Genomic DNA, 27,133 nt, shown 5'->3' with positions numbered 1-27,133 from the left:
CCAGCTATAAAATGCTGCTACAGTCACATCTGTAGCCTTATAGTGACATTTCCATTTTCCCCATTTGCATAGGCTTGGGATGTTCACGAGGATGAAAACGTGTGGTCAAACATTCATCGCTAACCTGTTACCAGTAAACTCTTTATCACAGAACATGCATGCACCGTGAAAGTCGGTGTCATTTCTCTCTCGCTGCTGTTGCTCCAGATTCTCTCTCTGTTGAACAGGAAGAAAAACAACACATGCAATCACATTCGTTTTTGAAAATAGCTTCATTGTAAATTATTCCTAGCAGTTTTCCATTGTCTCTCATTATCAGCTAATGAGCAACACAGGCACTTGATTCATTTGAAAACATGGTTTTCTCGCCGACGATTAGGTTCAAATGTTCACACAGCATGAAGGAAGAGTAACAGGCAAAACAGGAAGACCTGAAGGCTGGTTTAATCCAGTGCAGTTCAAATGAAAACTGGAGAAAATGTATTTGTACCTCCCAAAATAAGAATTTGGATGACACAAGGATTGATGGACTCAATCTGCGTAACAAAAAGATTTTAGCCTTGATAAATCAATATGATCATCAATGGCTCCTTGATGTATAGGTGCACCCATGTGAATAAAAGGAGCAATTATTTTTTTTACCTTAAATAATATAGGTTTAAGCCTTAAACCAAAGCAAAACATTTTATCATATATTCCTAACAGGTCTCCCAGAACACTTAAAAAAACCATTTTTGTATCTATTTCTAGGAATTTTCTCCTCCAATTTAAATAAAAGCTGCATTTTACTGCTGAGTGTTCATAGTATGAAGCTGCATATTGCTTCAGGCAAGAGAACTGAGTTAAGAGAGGCTAGGTGTATCTTTTCCACGAGAGAGATTGAAGCAAGAAATCATTTATATTTTACACAAGTAACGGAAGACCTAGAGTGAGGAAACTGGAACTTGAAGATACTTAGGTTTCTCCTCAACGCACAGGAGATATAAAGAGCTCAAGATTTAAAATGTTGTAGAACTAAAAACCCTCGACACATTCTATATCATCAGGAAAAAACAGTTGTTTGGCGCCCCAGGGCTATGAAACTAAGCAAGTCTTTTTTAAAAAAGATCCCTATTTCTTCACCCTTACACCCCGTAAGCACCTCAGCAGAGGAACAGGCAGCTTAATAATAATAATAGGCCAATGACTAAAGAATTCATAAGCCGTAATCAGCAACACCTAAAGGGCACTGCATTGGCTACCCCTCTATGGTAAGCTTGAGTTGTTCTGGCAATTGGTTTATTTTTGAGGAAATCAGACAACCTGCTAGAACTACTTTGCAGGTTGAGCTTACCTATGCATGCCTGCTTCTCGGCAGCTGCAAAAAGTGGTGGACTCGGTATGTGTGAAAGAACACACACCTCACATGCAGCTTTCACATCTCCAAAACAACTTAACGAGAATAAAGTTTCACCGCGGAGGTGCCATTTTAGGGCTTGCTTTATGCAAGAGCCACAGCAAGGTTTGAAAGGCCTCCTTTTGAACTGTCACTGAACAGAGCCTCCCCTTCAGCGATAAGATGGCAAGAGCCCTAGAAACTCAGAGATATATGCATGTGTGAATCAGTTCAAAGAGAGCAAAAAGAGCAGAAGGACCTTTATCTAGCTGCTACCCCCCCCCCTTTCAAGAGGTTCCTATTTATTTTGCTTCTTCTGATGTTGGATAGCTCTGCAAATAAGAAGCCACGGCTGATAAACACATTCAGCTGCCTCTGGGAATGCTCAGCTGGTGGATTTCTGCAATTCCTTTGTTGAAGGAAGACCAGAGATTTATTGATAACAGGGTCACTAAGTTGGATTGGGCAGTGCTGTGGAGAGATCAGAATCCCAGGTGAAGAATCTTTACTATTGTGGAAAAACACATGACATATACTTCGTATTCAAAACTGCATCCTTGGATTCTTCTGAGTCATTTTCAGCACACCTTTAAACATACCCTCCAACATTTCTCCGATAAAAATAGGGACGTCCCATTCCATTATTAATTATTATTATTATTATTATACCCTGTCTATCTGACTGGGTTGCCCCAGGCACTCTGGGCGGCTTCCAACATACATAAAAACATAATAAAACATTAAACTTTTAAAAAACTTCCCTATACAGGGCTGTCTACAGATGGCTCTGGGGTCGCATAACTCCACACCCTCCAACATTTATCCAATGAAAATAGGGACGTCCTAAAAAAAGTGGGACATTCCGGGATCAAATCAGAAACTGGGATGGCTTCTCTAAATCAGGGACTGTCCCTGGAAAATAGGGGCACTGGGAGGATCCGCTTTAAAGAAGTAAGTCCTACTGAGCTTTCTGGAACTGTTAAGTTAACTGTTGAGGATCAACTTCATTATTACTGAAAGAGGAAACCTTGGAATTAAATTAAATCCTCATTTTTTGTGCAGTTCATTTCATGCTTCGGGATGGTCACACGCAACACCACCTTACCAGCCTCTGTTGCTGAAGTTTCTCCCTCAGTGTTCTGTCTTCAGGCAAGGCATCACATAAAAGGAAGTAATTGTCTTGTTCCTCTGTTAAAAGATTACAGATCAAATGTCAGGAGAACACATAGGTCGATACATTAAGCTTTTTAATGTAATACAGGTTTGAGTTATATTAAGTCATTGAGAGAGGGAGAAAGAAGCAAGTGGTAATTCTATCCATTTAAGACAAATGTTCCTTCTAAGGGGTCTGTTCAGAAATTTCCTAGTCATGTTGGCGGTTGTGCTTCAGCCAGAAGCAAATCCATGAATATAGAGAAGCCCACGAGGGTATGCCATTAGATTTTACTGGACAAGGAAAATCAGCCCCAGGTCTCGTCTCTGGCTGCATTCAAATGTCACAATAAACCATGGTGTAATAAACACCCCTCCCAATTACTACTCCATGAAGAAATCTGAAGGTTTCCATTTCATTTTTATTAGTCACAGTTTAGCACTACTTTCAATCCTCACCTGTGATAAATATTAGCTATAGTTTGTTGAAACAAGCTAGCTTCAGAACCCATGGTTTACTGTAACAGCCAAATGCAGCCTCCCCTACATTAAGGGAATAACTGTACACTAATGTTTCACACTGCCTGGTGTGGAAAGAATTCTCCAAAAGAAAAAGAAAAAAAAATCTGCATTCTGACTTTGTACTCAGAACAGGCTGAACTGGTCTTCTCACCCCAATCTTCCAGGCAGACAGGTAGAGGAACCAGCATCAGTTTAAAATGCCTGAAGCCCTTGTTATGCCTCTTTTTCTTTAGACTCTCCATTTCCTAAAGCTGAACTGCATTCTACAACTGCCAAGATTTTTCGTTCCTTTTTTTTAAATGAATACCTAATGCTAGGCCAGAAGCAGGCTGCCAAACTGATTGTGTCTCATAGCAGTTATTTAGAGGTTTATAATTTTATTTGACAGTCAAAGCTACTATAGCCACCCTTATAAAGCTCTAATCGGTGAAATGGAACACATCAGAAATATTATAACTAGTATGGGAATATCTATAATATTAAGGCAGAGGGCTCCTTCCCTAACATTCTATCATAATCATTCTTTGTTTGGCCCCAAGTATAGATGATGATGTATGCAACATGTACAAAAATCAACACAGGCATTGCCCACAAGCTTATAGTCCAATATATCATGTTAGACACTCACTCTTTGTATTTTAAAGTGAATCAAATAATCTGTTGAACTCAAGCCCACAAACAAGAGTGCTTCAGCATCTGATACAGTTCAGCAAAAAGTGTCCCAACTAAATTGGTGGTCCAATGGCAGATTGTGGGGAATTTTGCAAACCAGGGCTGTGCAGGCTACATTAACAACACACTCACCTAAAGCTGCTTCAGAATTTGTTCTTATCACACAACAGAAGTCTGTAATGGGCTGCTCTGAGAATCTTTTCTTCCAGTACAATGCGTATCTTTTTTTAAAAAAAAAAGGGGGGGAGGAAGCAAAAATGCAGGCAGCTATGTTACAAAACATTTCCCAAACTGTTGTTCGTTTCATTACACTCTTAATATGCAATTCTTGCTGCAGCATTTGGATACCCGAGCCACTCATTGCTACCAGTCTTTTGTAGAGGTCATTTTTCAAATAAGGCGACGTTTCTATTTAGCCAGAACAATCTTCCCAGTACAGATAAGTTGGAAATTGGAAATCCATTACCAGGTAATTTCAAATGTTCAGCTTGTATGAAGAAACCAGACACAATGACTAGTGTTTGATTTTTTAAAAAACGAAAAACATGGCAAGCTTACGGTGCTGAATAATCTAACCTTTTCTACGGATTTTATTTGCCCTAGATTCTTTTCGTCTTATTACTTGGCTTTAAAACTTGATACTTACCAAAACATAAATGGGTGCTTTGTGAATGCTTGGTCACAAGTCTCTAGAAAAATGTATACTGCATGAATACTGAGACCTGCTTAGTAGTTTAATTATCCAACTTGACAGTAAAATACATTATTCCATCCAAGCAAATATCAAGAAGCTCAGTTAGAGCCAGCTCTGTGCCCTAGTACCATATGGCATTCCCATGAAAGAAGGAAACTCCTGGATCTGAAAATACTAGAGCCATAATTTGGCAAGAAAAACAAACTGTCCTCGTGGGATGGGATGAAATGCAACAGAGGCACAGAAAGCTGACAGAGAACTTGAACACAGCAGTGCCAATAGTCCTACATATTGACTATGTATACTTTTTAAGAAGCAAATAGCCGCTTCTTAGTATCACATTTCCTGGTTTCTGGCATTGGCTTTCAAGTCTCTGTTACACCCTAACAAAAGTTATTGCTTTCAGCTGTTTTCCTTGCTCATCAATCAAGCATCTTAATGAACCAAAAGTGTGTGCCTTCATTTCAATAGTGGGCACAGATGTTGAGGGAAGGATCTAGAGGAGTGGAAGGTAGGGACCGGATCTCAAACAGTTGCTGGCTTCAATTATTTCCAGGTGCAATACAGACACTAATGTTTGCAAGCATAAAAACGTCCATGGAAATAGTTCACTTTACATGATGTAAAGTTGTGAGCCTTGATCTGCACGTCCGAGGTTCTCTCAGGAGCCAGAAATTGAACAAGAGCTGTCTGGTTCTGCTGGGTAATCACTAAAGACAAAAGTGGCATGGAGATTTCCCTCTGAGCTGACGCTGTGTTGCTGAGAATCCATCTGAGAAGCTTCACAAATCCCTTTGCCTCTGATAAATGGTGATGCAGTGAGGCTCTGCTAGTCCTCAAACACCACATTTGGGATTGCAGCTGTGTACTCGCAGAGGTGGTGGGGGAAAGAAAAATGATATTTTCTTTGCTCATCTGCAAGACAGATCCCGGCTTGTTCAGCAAACCATGGCTATAACAAACCATGGCTTAGTGTTGCATCCAAACTACCAATTTAATCTGTGGAGAACCTTTTGCAGCTCTGGGCTGGATCCTGGATTCTCCACACATGGGGGACCATTTTGACAGGTGGGACACATTTTTTCCTCTGTGGTTTATAGTGTGGTTTGAATTCATGTCACACTGCAAATGAAGGCCCTAGCACTGCTTGAAGTCATGTGGACCAGTGCCAACCTTAAACCCTATTTTCATCCAATGTAAACTTTGTAGTGCAGCCAAACCCAGCAGGCTTGAAGTCGCCACTGAGAAGCAGTGACACCAAACCTCACTTGAGAGTCTTCAAGGCCATTCCTGCTTTGCTCACTAGTTGCTGCATCTCTACCCAATGTTGTAAGTGGTGTTGGGGGAATTTGGGACCTGTACCAGACCTAGTGGGGACGCGGGTGGCGCTGTGGGTTAAACCACAGAGCCTAGGACTTGCCGATCAGAAGGTCGGTAGTTCGAATCCCCACGACGGGGTGAGCTCCCGTTGCTTGGTCCCAGCTCCTGCCAACCTAGCAGTTTGAAAGCACATCAAAGTGCAAGTAAATAAATAGGTACCGCTCCGGCAGGAAGGTAAACGGTGTTTCCGTGCGCTGCCATGGTTCGCCAGAAGTGGCTTAATCATGCTGGCCACATGACGCGGAAGCTGTACGCCGGCTCCCTCGGCCAATAAAGCGAGATGAGCGCCGCAACCCCAGAGTTGGCCACGACTGGACCTAATGGTCAGGGGTCCCTTTACCTTTACCTTACCAGACCTAGTTAGGATCCCAGAGCCCAGAGGCTCCCTAACCTGACCTATATGCTTGTTCATGACACCCAGGTATACCTCTCCACTTCAGAGTTCTCTCCTTCCATCCAATCCTGCATGTCTCTACCTGCTTGTCTGATACTGTTCTCATCACCATCTCAGACTCAACATGTCCAAGATGAAGCTGCTTCTCTCCCCATCACAGCCTTCCCTTTTGATCCTCCCCAGATCTGCCAACAGCATCACCACTCAGACTGACTCTGCCATTTTTCTTTCATTTGTTTGCCACATTCAATCAGTTGCCTTATATATACAGTACTGAAATGCAATGAACCAGGCCATGGCAACTCACCTGGATGTTGATATGTGAACAGCATTTATTTATAGATCACCTTTCCCGAGTGACAATTCTTTAGTCTCTTGGAAAAATAAAACCATTGATTCTGACATGGGGACAGATGATCACTCGGTTCCACTCACAAGTAACCTATGCAACTGTGAGTTTATGCATGTCAGTCTTCTTTGAACCGTTTACAGTGGAAGAATTGATCCCATTCATTTTTGGTGCACACCAGTTGTCTCAAATCTGGCGTACTGACACATGCATGGTAAAAACTGAGTGCAGAAAAGGTCTTGATCTTTGCCATCTGAAGCCAGACACACATAGCAGCTTTGCAGATACCAAAGTGGAAAGCAGAGAGCAACAAAAAGAACACATGTACAGACTGGAATACATGCTATGTGAAATTGCTAAGCAACAGCATTTAGTGTTTTGAATAAAGCTTGTCAATTAGAGAAAACATGTGCACCTTGAAAAGCACATATTGATGAAGGTATATTGGTTTATTTAACACAGGCTGTAGATCAGGGATGGGCAACCTGTGGCCAATGCATTCCTAGAAGGGCGTGGCCATCACATGTCAACTGCAACATGTAATACTTTTTAACGGAAGGAAGTCCAACTGAGTTACCAGGCTCTAGAGTTTACCATGGAAAGACAACGAAAAGGACATTTCAGGAGTGGATTCACCATGCCTTTCTTTCTACCTGTCCATTTTATTGCATGGGTTTCCTCTTCCATAAAGAAAGTGATCTACACTTGTATGAATCAGTTCATTAGAGACGGATAGACAAGTTTTGACAGGCTTACAAGAAATAGCAACCAATCTGGAGAACTTAATATAAAGCCCTGAGCTCCAAAACAAAAAAAGGAAGCAGTTTGGTCAATGCAAAGATCTGCCTCCCTTAAGGTTCTCAACTCTCGTTCCAGCCCCCAAAAGGCTGATGCATCTGTTTTTGTGCTATGATCAGGGCTACTTTTGCAGAATGATTTATTCCCAATTTTTGAAGTTTGGGATTCCTTTGCACACACACATTCAGGTTCCAGCCTTGTTTCTACAGTCCCTGGGTCCAGCTCTCTCATCCAAGGCTCAGTTTCTTACATTAATGTCTAGCAAAATTGCCTTTTATTTATAAACAAAAATGTATCTATCCTGCTGCATCATAAAACATTGATTAAATTATTATTTAATTTCTATACTGCTTAATATATTAAACATGTATCTAAACATGTATCTAAAAAACAGAAGAAACAGCAGACAACTTAAACAAAACATTACAAAAACACACAGTTGCATTAATACAAAGTTACTAATATATATAAATCAATATCAATTCATTTTCCTTGAGACACACATACCCTTTCAACCTCCCTTTTACTGTTTTTGGGTATCTGTCTGTTTTCTTTTGCATAATTGGGAACGTTATCCTGTGTTTTGGTTGTCTCAGTATATACCAGTTCTGGTTTCCTGGACATTTTCTGTCCTAGGTTGCTTTATCAAATTTTAAGCAAGAACTACATACCTCCGAAAATCTGCTACTAGCCTGACATCTGCAATGACAAGCTTGTGCTCTATAATCATGTGCTTCAGAAGTTGGTTTTGTTCTGATGCAGGAGAATATTCTTCACAGAATATACAAGGCACAGATGGAGAACCTTCTACAGCAGAAATGCCACCTGAACTTTCTGGCAGAGAAAGTGGCTCCAAAATGTAGTCTTCGTGGTCTAAAGAGAAATAATAATTATAAATTACAAAGATATTATATTAGCCTATCTCAGTGTCAAAAGCAATCTTTTTTTTTAAGTCAGCAAACAGCCTTGTGTGCACTCTATAGGATGGAATGAAAAAGAATGGAAAGATGTTTCTTTATTAAATTTCTATCATGCCCTTGCTCTCAAACGAGCCAAGGGTGGCAATGAACTTCCTGTATGGCTGGTTTTGCATCAAAGACTTCCTGCATATTACTTTCTTACAGTGTTAGGTTCAGAGTAGGGGAGAAAAACCATGTCTGGCCAGCTTGGAGTTTGCAATAAATGTGACATCAGCCCAGGCTGGTATGTAGACCTCATACAGGTAAAATTCCCAGTTCACTTCAATGGAGGGCATATACAGACCTACAGGACATACCTAACTGTGTCTACTCAGAAGTAAGTCCTACTAAATTCCATGGGCTTACTCCAACATAAATGGGATTAAGCTTGTAGCCTTACTGCAAAGTGCACACAACTATCTGAAAAGCCAGTCTTCTGCAACATCCTAGTGGCAAGAATCATTTCACAGGAAAAACCTACGGTCTGCTTACCCAATGATTAAATGCTAAACTTTGGCTAAGTCAAATGTAAAATAAGTTCTACATGGAGTTTCTGCTGCTCCCGTTAGGAACAGTCAGATCAGGTGTTGCATCTCTAATGTCCCCAAAGATTAACAAGCAAATTTCAAGATAGGATTTGTCCACATACAGCAAAATACTTCCCCATTTGTAAATGAGAGGCTGCATTCTTTATATTGGTTATTGACACCTCACAGAGCACTACAGAAGGGTCACGGCTTAGTAGCAGAGCTGATGCAGCACATTACAAATTGGCAGAGGTTGACAACCTGTTTGGACTAGAGGGCACATCTGATATTTTGCAAATGTGCTGGAGGCACCAGTCACCAAATGGCTGCCATGGAAAGGGCATGGCATAACACAAAATTAGAGCAACAATCATTTCCAACAACCATGGGAAGCCAACTATGTCCTGCTGGCCCTGGCTATGGAGATCACACATGTGTGCATGCACACTGATGCTTCTGCTGCCTAATAGCAAGGGAGCATTTCAGAAAATATATACAAGGCAGCCACACCGTTCTCATTTCACAGAAATCCCTTAAGTACCTGCACATTTTGTTCCATATCCTTCTTTCTAGGAGAGCTAGAGGCTTGTTTTTTTTCCAAATGGCAGGTCAGAGTTGGGTGCACCTGCCCAGGAGCCCTACTGGATCAGGGCAACCCCTGATCCTCTATGGCATGTCCAGATAGGGGTGAAAAATAATCCTGCCTAAGCTTCCCAAAAGACACTCTCAGAGAATGTAGACAATGCTGAGCTATTTGAACCAAAAGTATGCGTTTGTATGAGACAACGCCTTATGTTCCACTTTGCCCTGGGATCCCAAAGCAAAATGACCAATGGGAGAATGGGGAAAGGGAGGATATGCATCTTGCAGCACAGATAGCGGACCTGAAGCTCTTAGCCCAGTTTCTTGAGGCTCTTGGTCGGCGTTCATGTGGGTTAAAAGCAGGAGTAAAAGCAAAATGCAGAAAGAGAGAAAGGAATGGCAGCAAGTGAGTGTGCCTATTTACCTTTCACTCTGGAATGAGGCCTCCAACAAATTATTTCCCCCTGCCACCCTGGAATGCAGCCCTCAAGGGAAAAAGGGTCACACACTCCAGTGCTACAAGGAAATGTGCATACCTGTAGATAAGGATAGAATAGGCTGCTTCTTCCTGACAAAACTTGGAAGGTACACTTCCTGCATACTTGTCTCACTACCATAACCTATGAACAGCTGTCTGGAAGAAGGAAAGGTACTTGCAGTTCAAGCCTAAGCATGTTCACTCAGAAGCAAGTCATGCTGAATTTAATAGAACTTACTCCCAGGTTAGGAGTTAGGATTAGCTGATGATAAAATTGACAAGAGCATTGTTGAAGAACTCTCTTTAGTCTCAACAAGGCAAGAGACACTATACCTGCAATCATCAACGATGACTGAGTGTCTGCATGATAACATTTGTTGCACAAGTCTTTAAGAGCAGGGCATATAGATATGGACACTGATGGGTCTGTCAGCTCATTGTGTAGAAATACAACTGTACCCAAACAAAATAAGAACATCTGCTGGAATGTTAAGTGTCTTTCTAATTAAATTCAGCAGTTGAATGAATCAATTCATTAGCAACAAGCCTGGTTTATTATCTCATTAATACAGCTGGCTAATACGAGGAGATTAGTTGAAAAACTTGACAACAATCCCAAAACAAGAAGGGATGCAGCAACAACAAAAACATACAGTCAAGAAAACAAGGTAGAACAATGGGGGTTTTCAAACAAAATAAAAATCCTAAAATAATACTTAAAAAGAAAATAGAACAGTATGCCTGCTACATAAAGTTTTAACTAGAGAGGAGTTACATAATATTTATCTTGTGATCTCTGCTGCTTAGAATACTATGCACTAGATATAAAATTGCATGAGATGCAGCCACAAGCCTTAAACAAGATATGTAATATTTGCAATTCAGTCTAGGCGCTGGTGAGATCTATCATTATATTCTGAGATATCACCCTAAGAAGTTGCAGGACAACGCTTTTAGGCAGAACTTTGAATTAGGGTTGCCATCATGAAGTCAGAGTACCTTGTAAATCATTTTCTCTAGTCCAAAGGTTTCATACAACATGAAAAAGAACAGGGACAATTTCAGCACTTCTAAGCTACCATATAACTGTGCCTGTTTATTGTGTTCTTGCAATATAGTGGGCATTACTGGACAGGTTGGGACCAATTAATTTGTGCTAAGGTAGCATGAAATGTCTAAACAGCCATCTGGTGGTCTACATATTGGGGTAAAGCACAGAAAACCAATATGTGATGTGGCTGCCCCTGCCATGGCTCTGGGTCCATCTGAACTCTGCATTTTGGACACATCTAAGTAACACTATGCACTGAGTCCAATACAAGGATGTTTGATAGTCTTTACCCACTTAAAGTGAAGGAGGAAAATTTATGTATTTCAGACTTACACATTATATTCTACAGGCATTGACATCTGACATTATGAACAGCTCCACCTAATGTGGGCACAGCTCTTAAAAGCAAGATAGAGAAGATCCTAATTCCTATAATCAAACTGTTCAGCACCTGAGCAATAGGGCTAAGACGCAAAAAATTTCACATTTTTTTTTTGCAATGTCATGAACTTGGATTTCCTAAGTATGAAAAAAGTCTCCTATATCTAAGCTGAGTGAATTTTTAAAAGACCAGCATAATAGATACAACCAGCTTTCTGACTAAAAGATGAGCGAAAGCTTATCAGTTGAGTAAAATTCATGAACGTTTTGTGAAATGCTTTAGATCTTCCTAATAAACTGAATTAGCATTTTGTTCAAGTTCATGGGAGTCATTTGTCTGTTACTTCACTCATTAACATGCTATTACTGCTACATGGGAATTAGCCAGAGCAGCCATGTGCTCCAAGACAGCACATCTCACAGATCAATCAGCCTCAGTATTCAGCAGTGATCTACTGAATGCAAATTTAATACTTCAAAAAGGCAACTCCGTCCTGCAGCTAAACTGGGTCAATTTTACATGAGCCGTGTATCGATCTTCTCAGACATTTGCTGCTACCCAAATACAAGGCCTCACTGCATAAATGCATCCAACGGTATAGGTTTCAGAAGAGCAGAAAGTTACCAAAATCATGTAATCCAAGTTTACTTCAAACAGGTACTGCAGGAATCCAAGCCTGACAGAAACGCGACTGTATTTAACTGCAACATTGAACAGTTTTGTTCAGCACGGAAGTTTTTAGATGCTGCAGTTTCATTAGCATTAACAAGTGTTGCTATGGGTACCAGAGTGGAGGCGTCGGAATATAAGTGAATGGAAGAAATAGGAAACAGATGAACAAAAATCTTCAACAGTTGGAAGGAAACAGCCCAAATTAGGCCAGGCTTTAAAAAAGAAGACATCTTTCCTTCTCCTATTAGTTAGTGAGTCCATGTCACGATATAGGTCCTTTCTAAAAGAACAATGGAGTAATATACAACTCCATATAAGATATACATGCACACATGTAGATCTTGAAAACAAGAACATTTTTTTAAAAAAGGAATAACTTTGCCAGCAATGGCGCATAGAATGCTATATTTGTTTTAGAAATGTTATTGATTTTATCTGTTTTAATCTGTGTTTTAATGATGATTATTTTATGTACAATTGTTTTCTAACTGACTTTTAGTTGTATTTTATCTTTAGCCTTATTTGTATACTGCTGGGAGAGCTCTATGATCAAGCAAATTATAAATCATTTAAAATAAATATGAACATCATGGGGATAGCATATTATTCCCCGTGTGAACACCCAAAATTCATTGCCCTGCAGAAAAATATTGTCTGTCTCACTACAGGGAAAATGGACTAGTCCTGTTTTGTCATTAATATCTTCTTCAGCTACATCCTGTTATTAGAAATCTTTCAGTACATGGACTGCAGATGGATTAGAGAGAGTTGTGTCTCAGTTCGCAGGAGGCAGCAGGTTCAGAAATATATCAAGAGTTGTCACAGAGAAAGAGAAAATAGCAACAGCCACTGTCCCACGTCATGGTCTTTCAGTCCCCCCCCCCCCCCCGACAAGGCACTGTCTCAGCTTTAGAACACCAGATGTGAAACGCAAAGAGCTAACAAAATAAAAACCAGAGCATACTTTCTAATATAACTGATAAATACAGTCGTACCTTGGATCCCAAACACCGGAAGTGAGTGTTCCAGTTTGCGAACGTTCTTTGGAACCTGAACGTCCTGCAGCCAGCCGGAAGCTACGCCTTGGTTTCTGAATGTTTTGGAAATCAAACGGACTTCTGGAACAGATTCCGTTCGACTTCCGAGGTACCACTGTGCTGAGGTACAACACATTTCTCCCACGTATATTCCAGGGTTGTTGTTTTTAATTATAAAAGGAAAATGCCTACTTCCGATTCCAACGTATGCAGCTCAAGCCATGGGTTGTGAAAGTTTTGAAATAAAGGAATACAGCAACTGCCTTATACAACCGGAAGCTAGTTTAGTATTGTCCACACTGCCCAGCAGCAGTTCTCCAGGAGGAGGAGGAGAGGAGTTTGGATTTGATATCCCGCTTTATCACACACCCAAAGGAGTCTCAAAGCGGCTAACATTCTCCTTTCCCTTCCTTCCCCACAACAAACTCTCTGTGAGGTGAGTGGGGCTGAAAGACTTCAGAGAAGTGTGACGAGCCCAAGGTCACCCAGCAGCTGCATGTGGAGGAGCGGAGACGCGAACCCAGTTCACCAGATTATGAGTCTACCACTTCAGGGATTTAGCCAGGGTCTCTTCCAGCCCTACCTGGAGATGCCAACGATTGAAGGTGAGTCCTTGGGCATGCGGTGCATGTGCTCTACCGTTGAGCTACAGTGATGTGAATTAAGCAGTCCAGATCAAAACTGCTACAAACTGTTTGGTTAAAAGGCGGGGCCTGCTCCAAAAAAATGGCAAGGCTGGGCCTTCGCGGATCAGCAGAGGGTGCATCATCTTGACAACAATATTATTTTTGCTTTCAAGAGGATCGGATGCAGGCCAGGATAATCACTTTGCATATTCTACTTCTTCCAGGTTAGGAGGGCTACTGAGGGTGCTCTGCTCAAGAGTTCCCATCAGTAGCAAGACACCAGAATTTATAAGAGGGAAATCTTGTTTTTCCGATACTAAGTGGATGGATACCACCAAAAAGCATTCTACATTCATATATTCGGACACTGATTAAGCTGCAACTGAACCACCAGCTCAAGGAAACATCTGTAGCTCCATCTCCCCCCACCCCTTTCCCCTTGTTCGGTTGATAAAAAAAGGGGTGAGACCTGGTTAGAAAATGCTCTTATTTATGGCTTCCAAATCAAAAACTATTTTTCCCCTGGGTAATGGCCAATTCTGGAACAAAAGCTCCTTACAACTCTTTCTAAGTATTCCCTTTTCTAGTTCCGCAAGCTCCCAAGTTATTAGCATCTTACATTTCTTCCTTTCTGGTCACAAAACCATGGTGCCAAACACGGAACACAAACATATCCATGGCCAACAGCACAAACCTAGTACCTAAGCCAATTAACCCTGAAAATCACACTATTTTACTTACAACAACCGTCTTTTCATTTTTCAATTCTCCAAAGCAAAGGGAACAGGGCATAACTATGTCTTTTAAAAAATGCAGAAAAACAATAGGGTTAGTATAAAATTAATACCACCACTAACCCAACAGGAGCTACAACAGGCTCTAGCTCTGCGCATCATTCTCTGCTTGTGCTTACTACCAATATGAAGACCCAGGTAATGCAGCCATCAGCAAGAACAACAGGTTGCTTACCCTTGCTTTAAATGGTCCAGTGTTATGACAGTACTAGCATCTGTGTCATTTCAATGATCAGCAGTGATTGCAGAGCCAAGCAACGGTTGGTTGAGAAAATGCTACATCTGCATTAATGGAGGAGGGTGTTATATGAGGCTACTTGAGTGTATTACACACACACATGGATATACATCCCATTCTATTATTTACCACATAGGTCTCCTTGAAAACCTTACTTTCTGATTTAGGTTCTCTCCGGAGGACAGAGATGGTGCACCAACTTTGTTTCTCAAAGCAAACATTAAACACAGAATAAGACAGTGTGGTCTTTCTGCACGAGTGGCTCAGTCCTCAATTGAAGCAGCATAGATCCTGTTTAATTCTGTGTCACTGAAGCTTAGAATAAAGCCGACTATTTTATTGGCATGCTATTATGCTTCCTTCATTCCAATCTTGAGTGCCTTTGTTTCATAGTGGCAATTCTAGCAACTTGGCCCTTTAGTTCAAATGCTCACAACAGTAGTTTCTACTTCATTAGGAAACAAGATTGGTAGCGGCTTCAAGTCTTGCATCTCATTCTCAAACTCAGCTCTTTTGGCAAGCTTCAGTAAAATTTTAGAAACACAAAAGATTTCCCCCCTCTGCTAACGAGAATATCTATACGCAACGTGTTCCAGGAGATTTTAAAAACGAACGCATCACATATTATCTGAATGAAGCCAGTAAACCTGGGATATCTGTTTCAAATAAATAAATAAATTCAATATATGGCTTTGAACCCATTTCCATTTAAGTTTCACATGTATTTTTGTATATCACACCCCCTTTATACAGTGCACAACAGACAGAAGAACTAATAGTTTGCCACAGGTCAACCCAGGATCTGCAACCTTTGTGGCGCAAGGGTATATTTGGAAATCTACGAAATTTCCTTGGGCGGCCACAACAAAACACTCATCTCACCAAATAAAAAATTATGCTGCACACAGATTCCTCTCCACTCTCAGACAACAAGCCTAGAACACCTCACCCAAAAACCATAGGGAGGCAAACCCCTTGCAAAAAAAAGAAAGAAGAAAAAGAAAGGAAAAAGCCCAATTCTTACTTCCTTCTCCACACTGGGCACCCCAGGATTAAACCAAGGCAATCACTGTTAACCATATAAATTTTCAAACCCCGATATTATCAGTTCCATGGAGCAGCATCAAAGGAAAATATCCCTTCCTAGACTACGTATGTCAGTTCAGGCTGCTGCTAGGAGTTTGTATGTTTTAATGCTGCAGTGCTTGGGTGTGGCAGTAGGAAATTCTGCCTTTCCACTTACCTCTATATGCCCCCCCAATCAATTCACCCAACCTCCAGCATTGTGATGTGTGTGTGTGATGCTCACTTTTATTTTTAAAGAATAGCCAAGGGGTGTTATTTTATGTTCTATCACAGGGCTGTGGTGCTTATCAACAAGATCAGAGATAAAAGATCTCTCTGGATACCCTTTAGAAAGGATCTCTGAAGAGCAGGCAGAGGAGTTTTATCTCCTGATCCAGAGATGTCCCAGAAGATGTATAAAAACCTTTGAATCAGTTTATAAAATGGGTTTTTGGTTAGCAGTCTCCCAAAAGCGATTTGTTCTGCGGTGCAGACCACCAGCAGATCTCATCTATACCCCATTTCCTGGCCTTTCCCCAGATAGCCAGTGCATTCACAATCCGCAAATGCTTAAATACAGCCAAATTGGCAGGTTATAGAGTTAAATCTATTTTTCTACTACAAATCTGCCTGGTAAAAAGGGAGTGGGTGAGAGGAAAGAGATATACTTTTGCTTTAAACATTAAAGTTTAATTCATTGCTATTCTAATAAAAAAAAACCTCCTCAAGGCAATCACAAAACAATAATAATAATAAAAATGTTGTATGAGAGTTGTTCAGGAATTCCCCATAAGCTCCTTGAATGTCACATGTGTTTAGACAAGACACCCTTCAGTGCTAGCACTCCCAGTGCGGCTTACGGTAATATTAAAGCAATCAAAATAGAAACAATAATACCAACACTACAATACGAGAGAAAAGCAGTAAAAAAACCAACCAACCAACCAGCAGCAAAATTAAAAACCAGCACAAGCCATATTTAAGGGCCAAACCAGATGAGACTCCATCCATGCAATTAGCATTTGTGTAAATGACTTTTCTAAAAGCCAAACAGCAGCTCCTGCTCCAGATTGGGACCATAGTTTGTGGGGTGATGTATGTGCATGTGCAAATAACTCTCCCTCTCCTTTTCTCTCTCTCTCTCTCTCTCTCTCTCTCTCTCTCTCACACACACACACACACACACATGTGTCTTGATTTGACCTCCCATGCCTGCTATCTACATTGGGGGAAAAGCTTTCAGATGCAAGGGGCAGGGGCAATATGGATCAGAAATGCAGCAAAAGCCCCTTTGCCTCACCCACAGCATTCTGGCTCAGGGCTCCCCTGCACCTATTTACTTTTTTTTTTAAAAAAAGGTCCCAGTTCCACAGATATCATCTTGTTTACTACTGCCCTTAAAGAGCCTGAGATTTTCAGGCAAGCCTTCCAGGAGAGCATTCCGGAAACAGGGCACAACAGCTGAAATGCTGCTTTGTCTAGTGTCACTCAAGTACCCTTCAAAGGCGCTAGAAAAGACCCTCTGAAGATGACCTCAGTGTGCAGGAAGGTTCATGTATTGCAGGAGAAGCACCAGCCAAGGACCAAGCCGTATAAGGCTTTGAAGGAGCAGTGGGGCATCTTCCACAGCTTGAGGGCTACATTCCTGAATAAGATGAATTCATAAAATCATGAGAATTGTAAGGGGCCACAAGGATCATCTAGTCCAACTCCCGGCAACACAGGAATCTTTCGCCCGACATGAGGCTGGAATCCATGACCCTGAGATTAAAAGTCTCGTGCTCTACCAACTGAGCTCTCTCTCCCTTCTGAGAAACATTTTGCCAGAGCTGGAGTCAGACGTGGGTCAGCAGCAAAACAATAAATCAACTGAGGCCAGTGAAGTTAATTATTTAGTCAAGGGAACAAACCACTAGTGGTCTCATCAACTCTTTCTGGGAGGTCTTGTGCCAATGAAGCAGCTGCGAGGACTGAAGGTCCCTGCCTGCCCAGAGCCCACTAGGACTCCTCCTCTTCAGAGTCTTTCTCAAGGAGCCTCAGGCTGTATCGGCGCACAATCTGTGTGTTCTAGGAGACCAGGGTTGAGGCAAGCTGGTCGCAGAAGGGGGAGACTCTTTGGCTTCTGCCTCGGAGTCTGAACTGTGCTCTGCCGCAGCCTCTTCCTTTTCACAAAACCCTGTCGCCGCTTTTGCCTCTGACACCTCCATCTCCCAGTCTGCTCCTTCTCCCTGTGACCACTCAACCCACCACCAACTGGCTGCCTCTGAGCTTTCTCCCCCTGGGGGTTCTCTGGCTGGTGCCTTCCACCAGTGCTCTGCACCCATCCAGTCCATGACATCTTCTGAGGGCTACATGCCAGCAGTGACAGAACCAGCAACAGAAGTGGACAGAGCAGTGGTTGCAAGTTTTACCTCTGCACGTTTTGGTACCTACTCACATATCCACCTCTAATCTCCACCCAGGCAGGCAAAAAACATTATCCGAGTTCAGCAACACATTCCAATCAGGTAAAAACATGGTGGATGTGGAGCAAGCAAATGATATGGAGCAGGGAGTGAATATAGCCCAGGGAGAGTCCAAGGGGACAGACAGAGAGGCCTCAAGTGCTGCATTCGTTCCCCCGGCCTGAGGTTCACTACCCCTGCTTTAAAGATAGGCATGAGCCCTTTGAATTGTACTCTGGAAGGGATCCTCAGCCAGCGAAGCCGTTTTAGACCCAACAAGATACACTTCCCTAAAGTTACCCCTACTCAAATAATAAGGTTTAATTGTGATGTTAAACATAAGAAGCAAAGTGGTAGCATTTCAGAATGTTGAAATATACCATACTGTATACCATTCCTATACTAAAATTGTAATCCTATAATCTTAACCCAGGAAAAGCATAGGCATGCATAGTCTTGTGTTATTTGATGCTAAAGAAGACAAGGGTTTTTTTACACTCCGCCAAGAATCAATATATGAAGCAGACTGCTCGACTTCCCTAGAAAGGACATTCTGTGCTTGTGGTGCCACCACCTACGTGGCCCCAAATCACATATTGTGGAATGGGATTTATCGAAAAGAAAGGGAAAAATACCACTATATGAAATGGTATGTGGTGGGGCAGGGGTTCTCAGGTAATCAGTGGGTATGATCGTTACCTCCAGACTATATTCCTGTTGTATCTGGAGCTACGTATCTTGGTGGAGCATGCACACTTTTAATACTACTTCCCTGTAGCAGGGCTTACTTTTTAAAAAATAAAATAAAATGCCACTCCTAACAAGGGTGAATTCTTATTATTTGGCAGTTACTTCACAATTCTAGATAACTGTAAGAAAAGCAGGAGCAGGAACAAATGCTAATAATTCATGGGTGTTGTTGTGCGAGTTAAATATAATGGACATAAAACCCAAGTAGAGATGTTTGAAACCTATGCATAAGATATATAGGAAAGGACTGGGTGCGGGAAGCTTGTTTTCCGCCCCATTTCTTGGATACTAGACGCTCTTGCTTCCAACCATCCATAACACTTAGTACAGTTATCAGATAATAACTTTAAAAGGTTTTACTTGTATGATAAAGATTTATTCGTATGATTTTAATTCAGCGTAATTAACATCTACTATTTTAAGAAACCCAATTTTGGTAGTGATAATAACTGGAGCTTGGAATTTAATTAGAAAAGCTATTTCAGACATAATCACTTCTGCTTGTAATCATTACCCTTCTAACAGAACTGCACTAAAAGAATGTGCCTAAAACACCTGCTAAGGTTTTTCAGTAGGGAAGACATTGTTTTTACTCCTAAAGACAATTTTGAAAAGTCACAAGCCCGGAAACATCCTAAATTGCAATGTTAGCTGGAAGCACAGCCAAGACCAGATATTCCTAAGGGTCCTTTACGGCAGAGGAACAAGAAGGCTTTGGAATCTGAGAGCTTTCCATGAGTTTACTCAGGCCTTAACACAGCTAAGAATACTGCTGAATAATGAAATGGATCAACACCTGGGCACCTCTCTTCTTTTGCCAACCTGGCTTTTTCAGTTGTTTTGTACAACAACTCCCATCAGTCCCAGTCAGTATGTGCTTGACATACATTACTTCCTATCTTCACAACAAACCTATGATGGTGAGATGCAAGATGTGTGTAAGGAGATGGAGAGTGTGAAAGAGAATGGTAGCTTGCCTGAAGCCACTTAGTGAGTTCATGGCTGAGACAAGGTTTGAACTGATGACTTCCTGGCTCACAGGACACATTCGTCACCACTAAATCAGCTCTAAGGTAAGTTAGGGTTAGAATGCGAAAAGCCACTCAGTGAACTTAATAGAAGAATGGGGATTTAAATCCAGATTTTTCTGACCTAAACCATGTCACCATCCATTTAGTTATCACACTGACTCCTTAAACATCAGGTGACATTCCACTGGCATAACCTTATTGGTGATGGTTTTCCTACAAGGTGCTTGTACACAAAGGCCTGAACTTGAATCTAGGACACCTTAAGGACTGCCTGAGCCCTTATAAGCCCAGCTTTACCACCAATAGTATCCAGAGGAACGCTGTTAGTTGTCCATTGCATTTCAGATAGCTTCAGCTAGAACATAGGCATTCATTCTTGTTGGTCTCATGCTGTGGAATGCTCTTTCAGCGGATCCTTACTACTAATTTTGAGGTCTCTCTTGAAGACCTTTTATACTGGTAGGTCTATTCAGCTTAGCTTTTTCCAAAGGAGACAGTAGTGGTAGTTATTTTGTATAATTCTCTTGATATCTCATATTTTACCTGCATATATTATTGTACACTGCCTTGACATTTTATGAGGGAATAGTTTTATAAATATTTTTATAAACAGATAACATAAATATGCCGTAAATTAGAAGTCCCCCCCAAAATAGAGTGGCATAGAAATAATTCAAACAAACCCTTTTTTGTGTTCACCTGTGACAAAACCGAGCTGCTGTAACATAGTGAGTGCTGTTATGCACTATTATGTAAATATTCACAAGCAGCTTGTTTTTTCTTCTGCTTCCCTACCACATTGCCAGATTGATTACAATCAGACACAGGAGCAGGATTCCCCAGAAGCACAGTGGGAAAGGGAAGCAAGATCTAGAGATTACTAGGAGAACAACAAGTGCCCTGAAAAGAAGAGAGATTGAACACAAAAAGGTAAAAACTGCTCTTCAAGGGATGAACATCAAAGCACACTGCAATGTTGCACCTCAAGGATCTGTGGGCATACTGAAGTCTTGCAGTTTGTTCCAGTTCTTTCCTTATGCTGACTTTCATTACTGAATGGGATTTCATCTTCCTGAGGCTTCAGAGCTAGTGGCATAGCCTTTTATAAAAATCTGCAGGAAAGTGCGACAGGAGTAACTGCATAAGCACTTGGTAGACCAACTTGCCATTTCAGGGATGCATACTTATATTCAGTAACACCAAATTTTGTCATTTAGGACGCCTTTTACCCATTCTCTTGTACTTCAAGAATTTGAAGCATGTGCCACTGCAAGCTAAACCAATTTCTGACAAAGCTGGTGTTGTGTTCGATAAACACATGCCATATGTTTGTAGAAAATACTTGCTCATCCTGGATCTGTTTCCAGCCATTTCCCTTCCAGTCATCTCTTTACTTCAACTCATGCACATACGGTTCCAACGTTACATCTTCATTGGTGTTTAGAAAGAGACCGGCAAAAACAGGCATGTGCCTTTCAAGGATGGAATGCAACTGCAAGCTAAGTAAAATACACGGCAAAAAGAAATAACATTCATCCCCTTTCTGTTGCAACAGCTTGGGCATAGCGTCCCAAAATACACCTGACAGTACAAGTTTATTCAGAAGGAAGATTGATGGCCTTCAACAGGGTTTTCTTCCAATCATTCAGGAAACTGCAGCTCGAAAACGCAGTCCTTTGCGAACTGACTCCCAAACACTTCACACTCTGATTGGTGAGGTTTACTCCAAGTGCGTGCACAGAGTAACAGCCTGAATCCTTCAGACACCATGTAGAGACTAGCCACAGATCTGATTTACCTGCGCTTGTAGGCTTCAGAAATATATTTGGGTGAAAAGCTATATAGAAAGAGCCCACTCTCTGTGATGATCTAGCTTGCCAACAGCTCCACACTGGGCAAAATATTCCTGCATTGGAGGGGGTTGGACTAGATAACCCTCGTGGTCCCTTCCAACTGATTCATGTATCTGTAAATATTTTAGAAAATTTGAGGAGATATTTATTTGTTTATTAGGCTTTGAATTATTCAATTTTATCCTTAAGGGTGCACCTAGTTTTCTGGAAGTAAACCAGCAGAACTCTAATGAGCTTACATTTGAGGACCTGCAGAGGAACACTGCCCTATAAAGTAGTAACGCCATCGTACTTCTCTCAAGACACGTGAAAGTATTTGCATGATGGTTTGCACACCGGGTGACGATGCCTACACGTGCTGCAGACCCTTGCAACAAGAAGGCAAGGAAACGCTGTTATTTCCCTTTCCTAGCCCTTCCCTTGTCACGGCCTGTCAACTTTCCCACGCACCTAACTATATAAAGGGGTTGGCTCAGTCGGTACAGCAGGAGACTCTTAATCTCAGGGTCGTGGGTTCGAGTCCTGCCTCGCAGGGGGTTGGACTAGAGATGACCCTTTCCAACTCTACAATTCTAATGATACAACGGAAGCGGCTCAAGAGTCACGTCGGCACACAGCGCATGAAGCAGCCACCGGCTGTAACGTGGTCGCCGGAACTCACCGCTCTTCCTCGCCCGCTCCGCCGAGCCTTGGGGAGTTGCCATGGCCACGGCCTGCAGCCGAGAGGATATCGCGCGGCGAGGCTACGCGGGCACGCGGGGGATTCCACCGGGCTGCGCCAATGAGAGAGGACGAGGCGCCCCTTCCCACCGCCCCTCGTCGTCGTCGTCGTCGACGACTCAAGGGATGTCGGGAGCGCCGGGCTCCGTCTTTTGTTTTGGCCGCGGGCTCTGCCCGAGAACACACGGCGCGGAGCGGGAGGCGTGGCTTTCCGGAAAGACTACACTTCCCATCATGCCATTGAAACTTCATGCCGGGGGGCGTTGAGAAAGAGGCGAGCGAGAGGGGAAGGCGGGGCAAGGGGGCGGGGCTGGCGGCGGCTGTCCCAGAGCGCGAGCTGGGCTCGGTCAATCAGAACAATGACTTCTCCGCGGTCGCCTGAGGAGCGGAGCTGAGGCGCGCACAAGCGAGCGGGAGCGCTGGCCGCCGGGCAAAGGGGGCTCGCCGCTTGGCGGTCGCTGCTGCTGCTGCTGCTGCTTCTGCTGCTGCTCTGAGGCGGAGGGGAGCCGCGGCTGCTGCTGCTCCTGTTATTGTTTGGCCAAGAGGGACCGAGAGCCGCCTTGCACTCTTTGGAGCATGTGGATTCCCACCGAGCACGAGAAATACGGAGTGGGTGAGTGAGGAGAGCTCCCCTCAAGAGACCTCCTTTGGCGCCCTTCGGCTTGTCCTCGCTTTGCCCTCCCCGGGTCTGGCTTGCTGCTCCGAAGGGGGCGAGTCGGGAGAGGAGAAGGCGAGGCACCCATCCTTCGCACCCGCCGCGCACCCTTTTGCTCCCTCCAACCTTGATCTTGGCAATTCGTGCATCGGTCTGTTTACTTTCCAGTCGGATGCTGCTGTTTGGTGCGAGCGAAAAACCCATCATTGCATGAGATCCATTCTCTTCCCGTTCCTCATCCTTCAACATATCACACACACCACACAGAAAAAGTGTCTTTTTGTGGTTTTGGAAATGTGGAGCAAAGGGGGCGGGGAAGGATTGGATCTCTATCTTATTATTTAAAAAATAATAATTGGCGACCATTGCTCGTAAGAAGAGTAAGTGGCTTTTTTAAAGAGTCTGCATGCAACGCGATATCCAAACAATGTATCCAATTAAGCAAGCAACATCGTTAAAAAAAGAGGGGGGGAGGTTTTCCTCAGTCCTCTTGGCGTCCTGGATAAAAAAGAAAAGCAGACTAAGCAAGCTCTCGATTGTGCGAAAATGTGTATTTTGGCATAGGATTTAAAGACAGGCTAAAAACTGCTGCCATCTTTCGTGTAGATTGCGAGAGGCACCAGTGCGCGGCTGAATGTGATGTGTGGGGTGTGTGTGTGTGTGTTGGGGTTGGCCGAGGAGTGTTTTTGTTTTAATCTGGATAGTAACCTACTTCCAGTAGTGGTGTTTTTGTTCTCGGCTTTAATGGAGTACAAAAGTGTTTGGATTGCCCAAGGAAACAGGCAGGGTGGTGTATTGTCAGTTAGGGAACTTGCGATCCTGTTGGAGGAGGAAAGGCTGCTTCCATCCTCTCTTACAAAAGGTGAACAACAAAGGACGTTAGATGTTGACTGATGAATGTGGAATTTCGCATCTTTCCCTTCACCCCGCCTCCCAACAGCGGCATGTAGGTTTTCTTCTGATTTTCCTCTCTCCTTATACACACACACACAAACACACACACCCTTGCCTCAACTGACTATTTAAAGCTCGCATTTTCTCTCTCCTTCGTCACTTACACCAGATTCTTCTGATACTACTTGGGGCTATTAATTTCAGCCAGACAGATAGCAAGCTTTCCGTTTTAAAGAAAACAAATGTTAAGCCTGCGGTATTAATTATTTCTTACATTGTGCCTCATTTTAAATTTACTTTCTAAATGATGTGAACATCAAGGATATCTTCCCTGCTCTGGGTTTTGGATAGCAGTTGCCAATGGGCGATGGGGTTATTTTGCCCACCTCTGCTTTGGAGATGAGATTGCAGGGTCTCTTCAGCTGATAGACAAAGTGATGAAGAATTGCTTATTGTTTTGTTTCGTAGTTGCTGACTAGTTCACCCCAATAGCAGCTGCTTTGATTGGCTTTACAGGTGAAGGGCATGGCAAGAATGTTGCTTGCTCTGGTCTTGAGGTATTCCTGCATGCTGAATTGCAGGTGTAACGAAAAATCCAGCTGGAATGCAAAGACTTTCTGTATATGTGTGTGTGAGATCTCTCTGTATTTAACCATGAGCATGGGAGCCAGGATGCATGCCATGCAACTGCTCCATTTGGAAATGATCCCAGATGCTGCTCTATGACCCAAATGTTAAATTATACAGATCATTGATGGGATTTATTTTCTTGACTTCTTTATGTACCCAGTCACAGCTGGGCTGCTGGATATTGATTAGTCCTCCCATTGATCTTTGCGGGGAAAATACACACACTGAGCTATGCACATGGATTGAAAAGCCACATTGGTATTTCCTGGAATGGCATGTGGGATATTATTGGTCAAGTATTTCAAGCTATAACATTTGCTTGCATTTTTTTAACACTTTGAAAGGGTTCCCCCCCCCCCAACAACTGAAACAGATTTTCCACACACGAAGAACAATCTGAATGCTACAGTTTATTTCATGGGAAGGAATACACACACACACACAATCTAAATTGCCAACCTAGAGTTGCTGGACCATAACATTTTCCTTGAAAGATGTCTCTCCCCAGCGAACTTTGTACTGTGCTCTGGTTGCTTCCTCTCTGTTGAAGTGGAAAAGGTGTGACAGTGTCGCTAAGCTATTATTCTTGTGATCTCAGGGGAAATACAACATACCCTTTCCTGAAGAAAAAAACCAACCCTTTGAACATGCCCTTTCCTGATCTAAATATTTGGTTCTCTTTCTTGAATTGCTTTCAGCATATGCCACTGTGCTACATGGAGAATGCACCAGGCAATTGTCACTGGCTGAGTGGAGTACACGTGCTGGCTTATGAATGGCTTCAATGTTGAGTCAGTGATCGCTTTGGTGTCTTGCCTGAACATTTGCCAGAAAGAGGCCTTAGGCACCTCTTCATTAGTGCAGTTAGTCACCAGACAGGCAACTGGTTTTTCTTTCATCACCTTAAAAATGAATTGCCGTTGAAGCAAACCCATAAGAATCCTGAGATGTGAAGAGCAGCAAATGCAGGGAAATGATGAAATGTGTGTGATGGGAAGTACTGTTAACTCCCTTATTACATGCAAACCTAAGAGCTGTATTTTATTTTATTAATATGAAGGGTTCATGATTTTCAGCAGGCTTTTGCTGCCTGCTTGGTGTACAGCCCGATACTGTGCATATTTGCTCAGAAGTAATGTCCTCCTGAGTGCTGTGGGACTTCTTCCCAAATAGTAAGCATTAGACAGCAGCTTCCAAGATGGAGTTCCACCCAGCCTTTCTCAACCTGTGGGTCCCCAGAGGTTGTTGAACTACAGCTCCCATCACCCCTAGCTAGCAAGGCCAGAGCTCAGGGAAGATGGGAGTTGTAGTCCAACAACATCTGGGGACCCACAGGTTAAGAACATAAGAGTACATATGGCAGCCATGCAGCCTGGCTTAAATATGTGTTTAAGTAACTTTGCCTAGAATTACATCCCTAATATTATATATATTCATACCAAAGCCCCAGTGTGTTCAATGGGTCTTAATTCCAAAAAAGCACGTACTGGTATTCAGCCTTACGTTGCAATCCTAAACTCATTCACTAGAAGTAAATTCCTTTGAACACACTGGGACATACCTATGAGTAAACATATGATTCCTCTATTACTGTGTATGTAACTATGAGCACCCCCCTGCCCAAATTATGACCAATTTGTTTCCAGCCCTGCTTTTCTCCCAGGTAAATAAGAATTGTCGTTAAGTTTGCTATTCTATGCACACTTACCTGCAAATGAGCAACGTTGACCATAAACATTGCATTCAGTTTGGCTATTAGTCTGCTAAGACTCCAAACTAAAACCATAGCATTTTTCATCCTAACAATTTTACTACAATGATGTACTGAGCCTTTTTAAAGTTCCTGCAGCCCAGTTAGAGCTTACATCAAACACCATCATCAATTTTGCATGTCCAAGGGGGCTAATGCTATAGAGGAGTTGCACTTTAGAGTGTGTATTGAGCTTAATCCCATCCCCCCACGATTCTGCTCAGTGTGTCTGATATGGAACTCAGCCCATGCCATGAAAGGTGTCCATAAAATTAATCTGGAAGCTGTAATTTTTGTGAGATATTTAATTCTCCTTTAGCTCACACCAATCTCAATTAATTTCTTGAATATATCAGCAAACTGAAAGTTGACATGAATTCCATTGGTAATTTGACTTCAGGAGAACCTGTTTAAAGTTCTCCTATTAATCTAATTTTAACATGGAACATGGCCAGTGAACGTTTTGTAGAGTTATTTTGTAAGTCATGGCTTTTAACTGAAAGTCAACTAGCCACACCTGAAATGTATGGGCAAAACAAGTGTGGAATGTGTACTTCCTGAAATTAACAGTGGAGGCACCTGGTTGTATCTGGGGAAGAATTTGGAGCTGGCCAATGTGAAATCAGTGTCATTTTAATTTACTTTCCACATTGTTTGAC

The 27,133-nt window shown here is 42.4% G+C and overlaps 2 protein-coding genes across 10 annotated transcripts in view; one reads left to right on the top strand and one right to left on the bottom strand.

Moving 5' to 3' along the window:
* ZNF277 (zinc finger protein 277) overlaps positions 1-22,722 on the bottom strand; it is a 41,135-nt gene extending 18,413 nt beyond the window's left edge. The window contains exons 1-6 of one of the 2 annotated variants that reach the window (XM_083699366.1): positions 22,487-22,705; positions 9,941-10,024; positions 8,008-8,209; positions 3,854-3,942; positions 2,481-2,563; positions 125-216 (exon numbers count right to left, since the gene is read on the bottom strand). In XM_083699366.1, coding sequence (XP_083555492.1) covers positions 125-216; positions 2,481-2,563; positions 3,854-3,942; positions 8,008-8,209; positions 9,941-10,024; positions 22,487-22,529 — 593 coding nt within the window. In that variant the 5' untranslated portion in view covers positions 22,530-22,705. Of the gene's footprint in view, positions 1-124; positions 217-2,480; positions 2,564-3,853; positions 3,943-8,007; positions 8,210-9,940; positions 10,025-22,486 lie in introns of both variants that reach the window. The other variant, XM_083699367.1, reaches the window with a different exon arrangement.
* Positions 22,723-22,843: 121 nt separating this feature from the next.
* The window catches only part of DOCK4 (dedicator of cytokinesis 4), a 248,839-nt gene continuing 244,549 nt past the window's right edge, over positions 22,844-27,133 (top strand). For 7 of the 8 annotated variants that reach the window (XM_083698883.1, XM_083698879.1, XM_083698878.1 and 4 more), the window contains exon 1: positions 22,873-23,158. In XM_083698883.1, coding sequence (XP_083555009.1) covers positions 23,122-23,158 — 37 coding nt within the window. In that variant the 5' untranslated portion in view covers positions 22,873-23,121. Of the gene's footprint in view, positions 23,159-27,133 lie in introns of all 8 variants that reach the window. The other variant, XM_083698882.1, reaches the window with a different exon arrangement.

The sequence above is a fragment of the Podarcis gaigeae genome, assembly GCF_964106915.1.
Source record: "Podarcis gaigeae genome assembly, chromosome: 10".
NCBI lineage: Eukaryota > Metazoa > Chordata > Lepidosauria > Squamata > Lacertidae > Podarcis > Podarcis gaigeae.
This window is presented reverse-complemented; position numbering and strand designations above follow the sequence as displayed.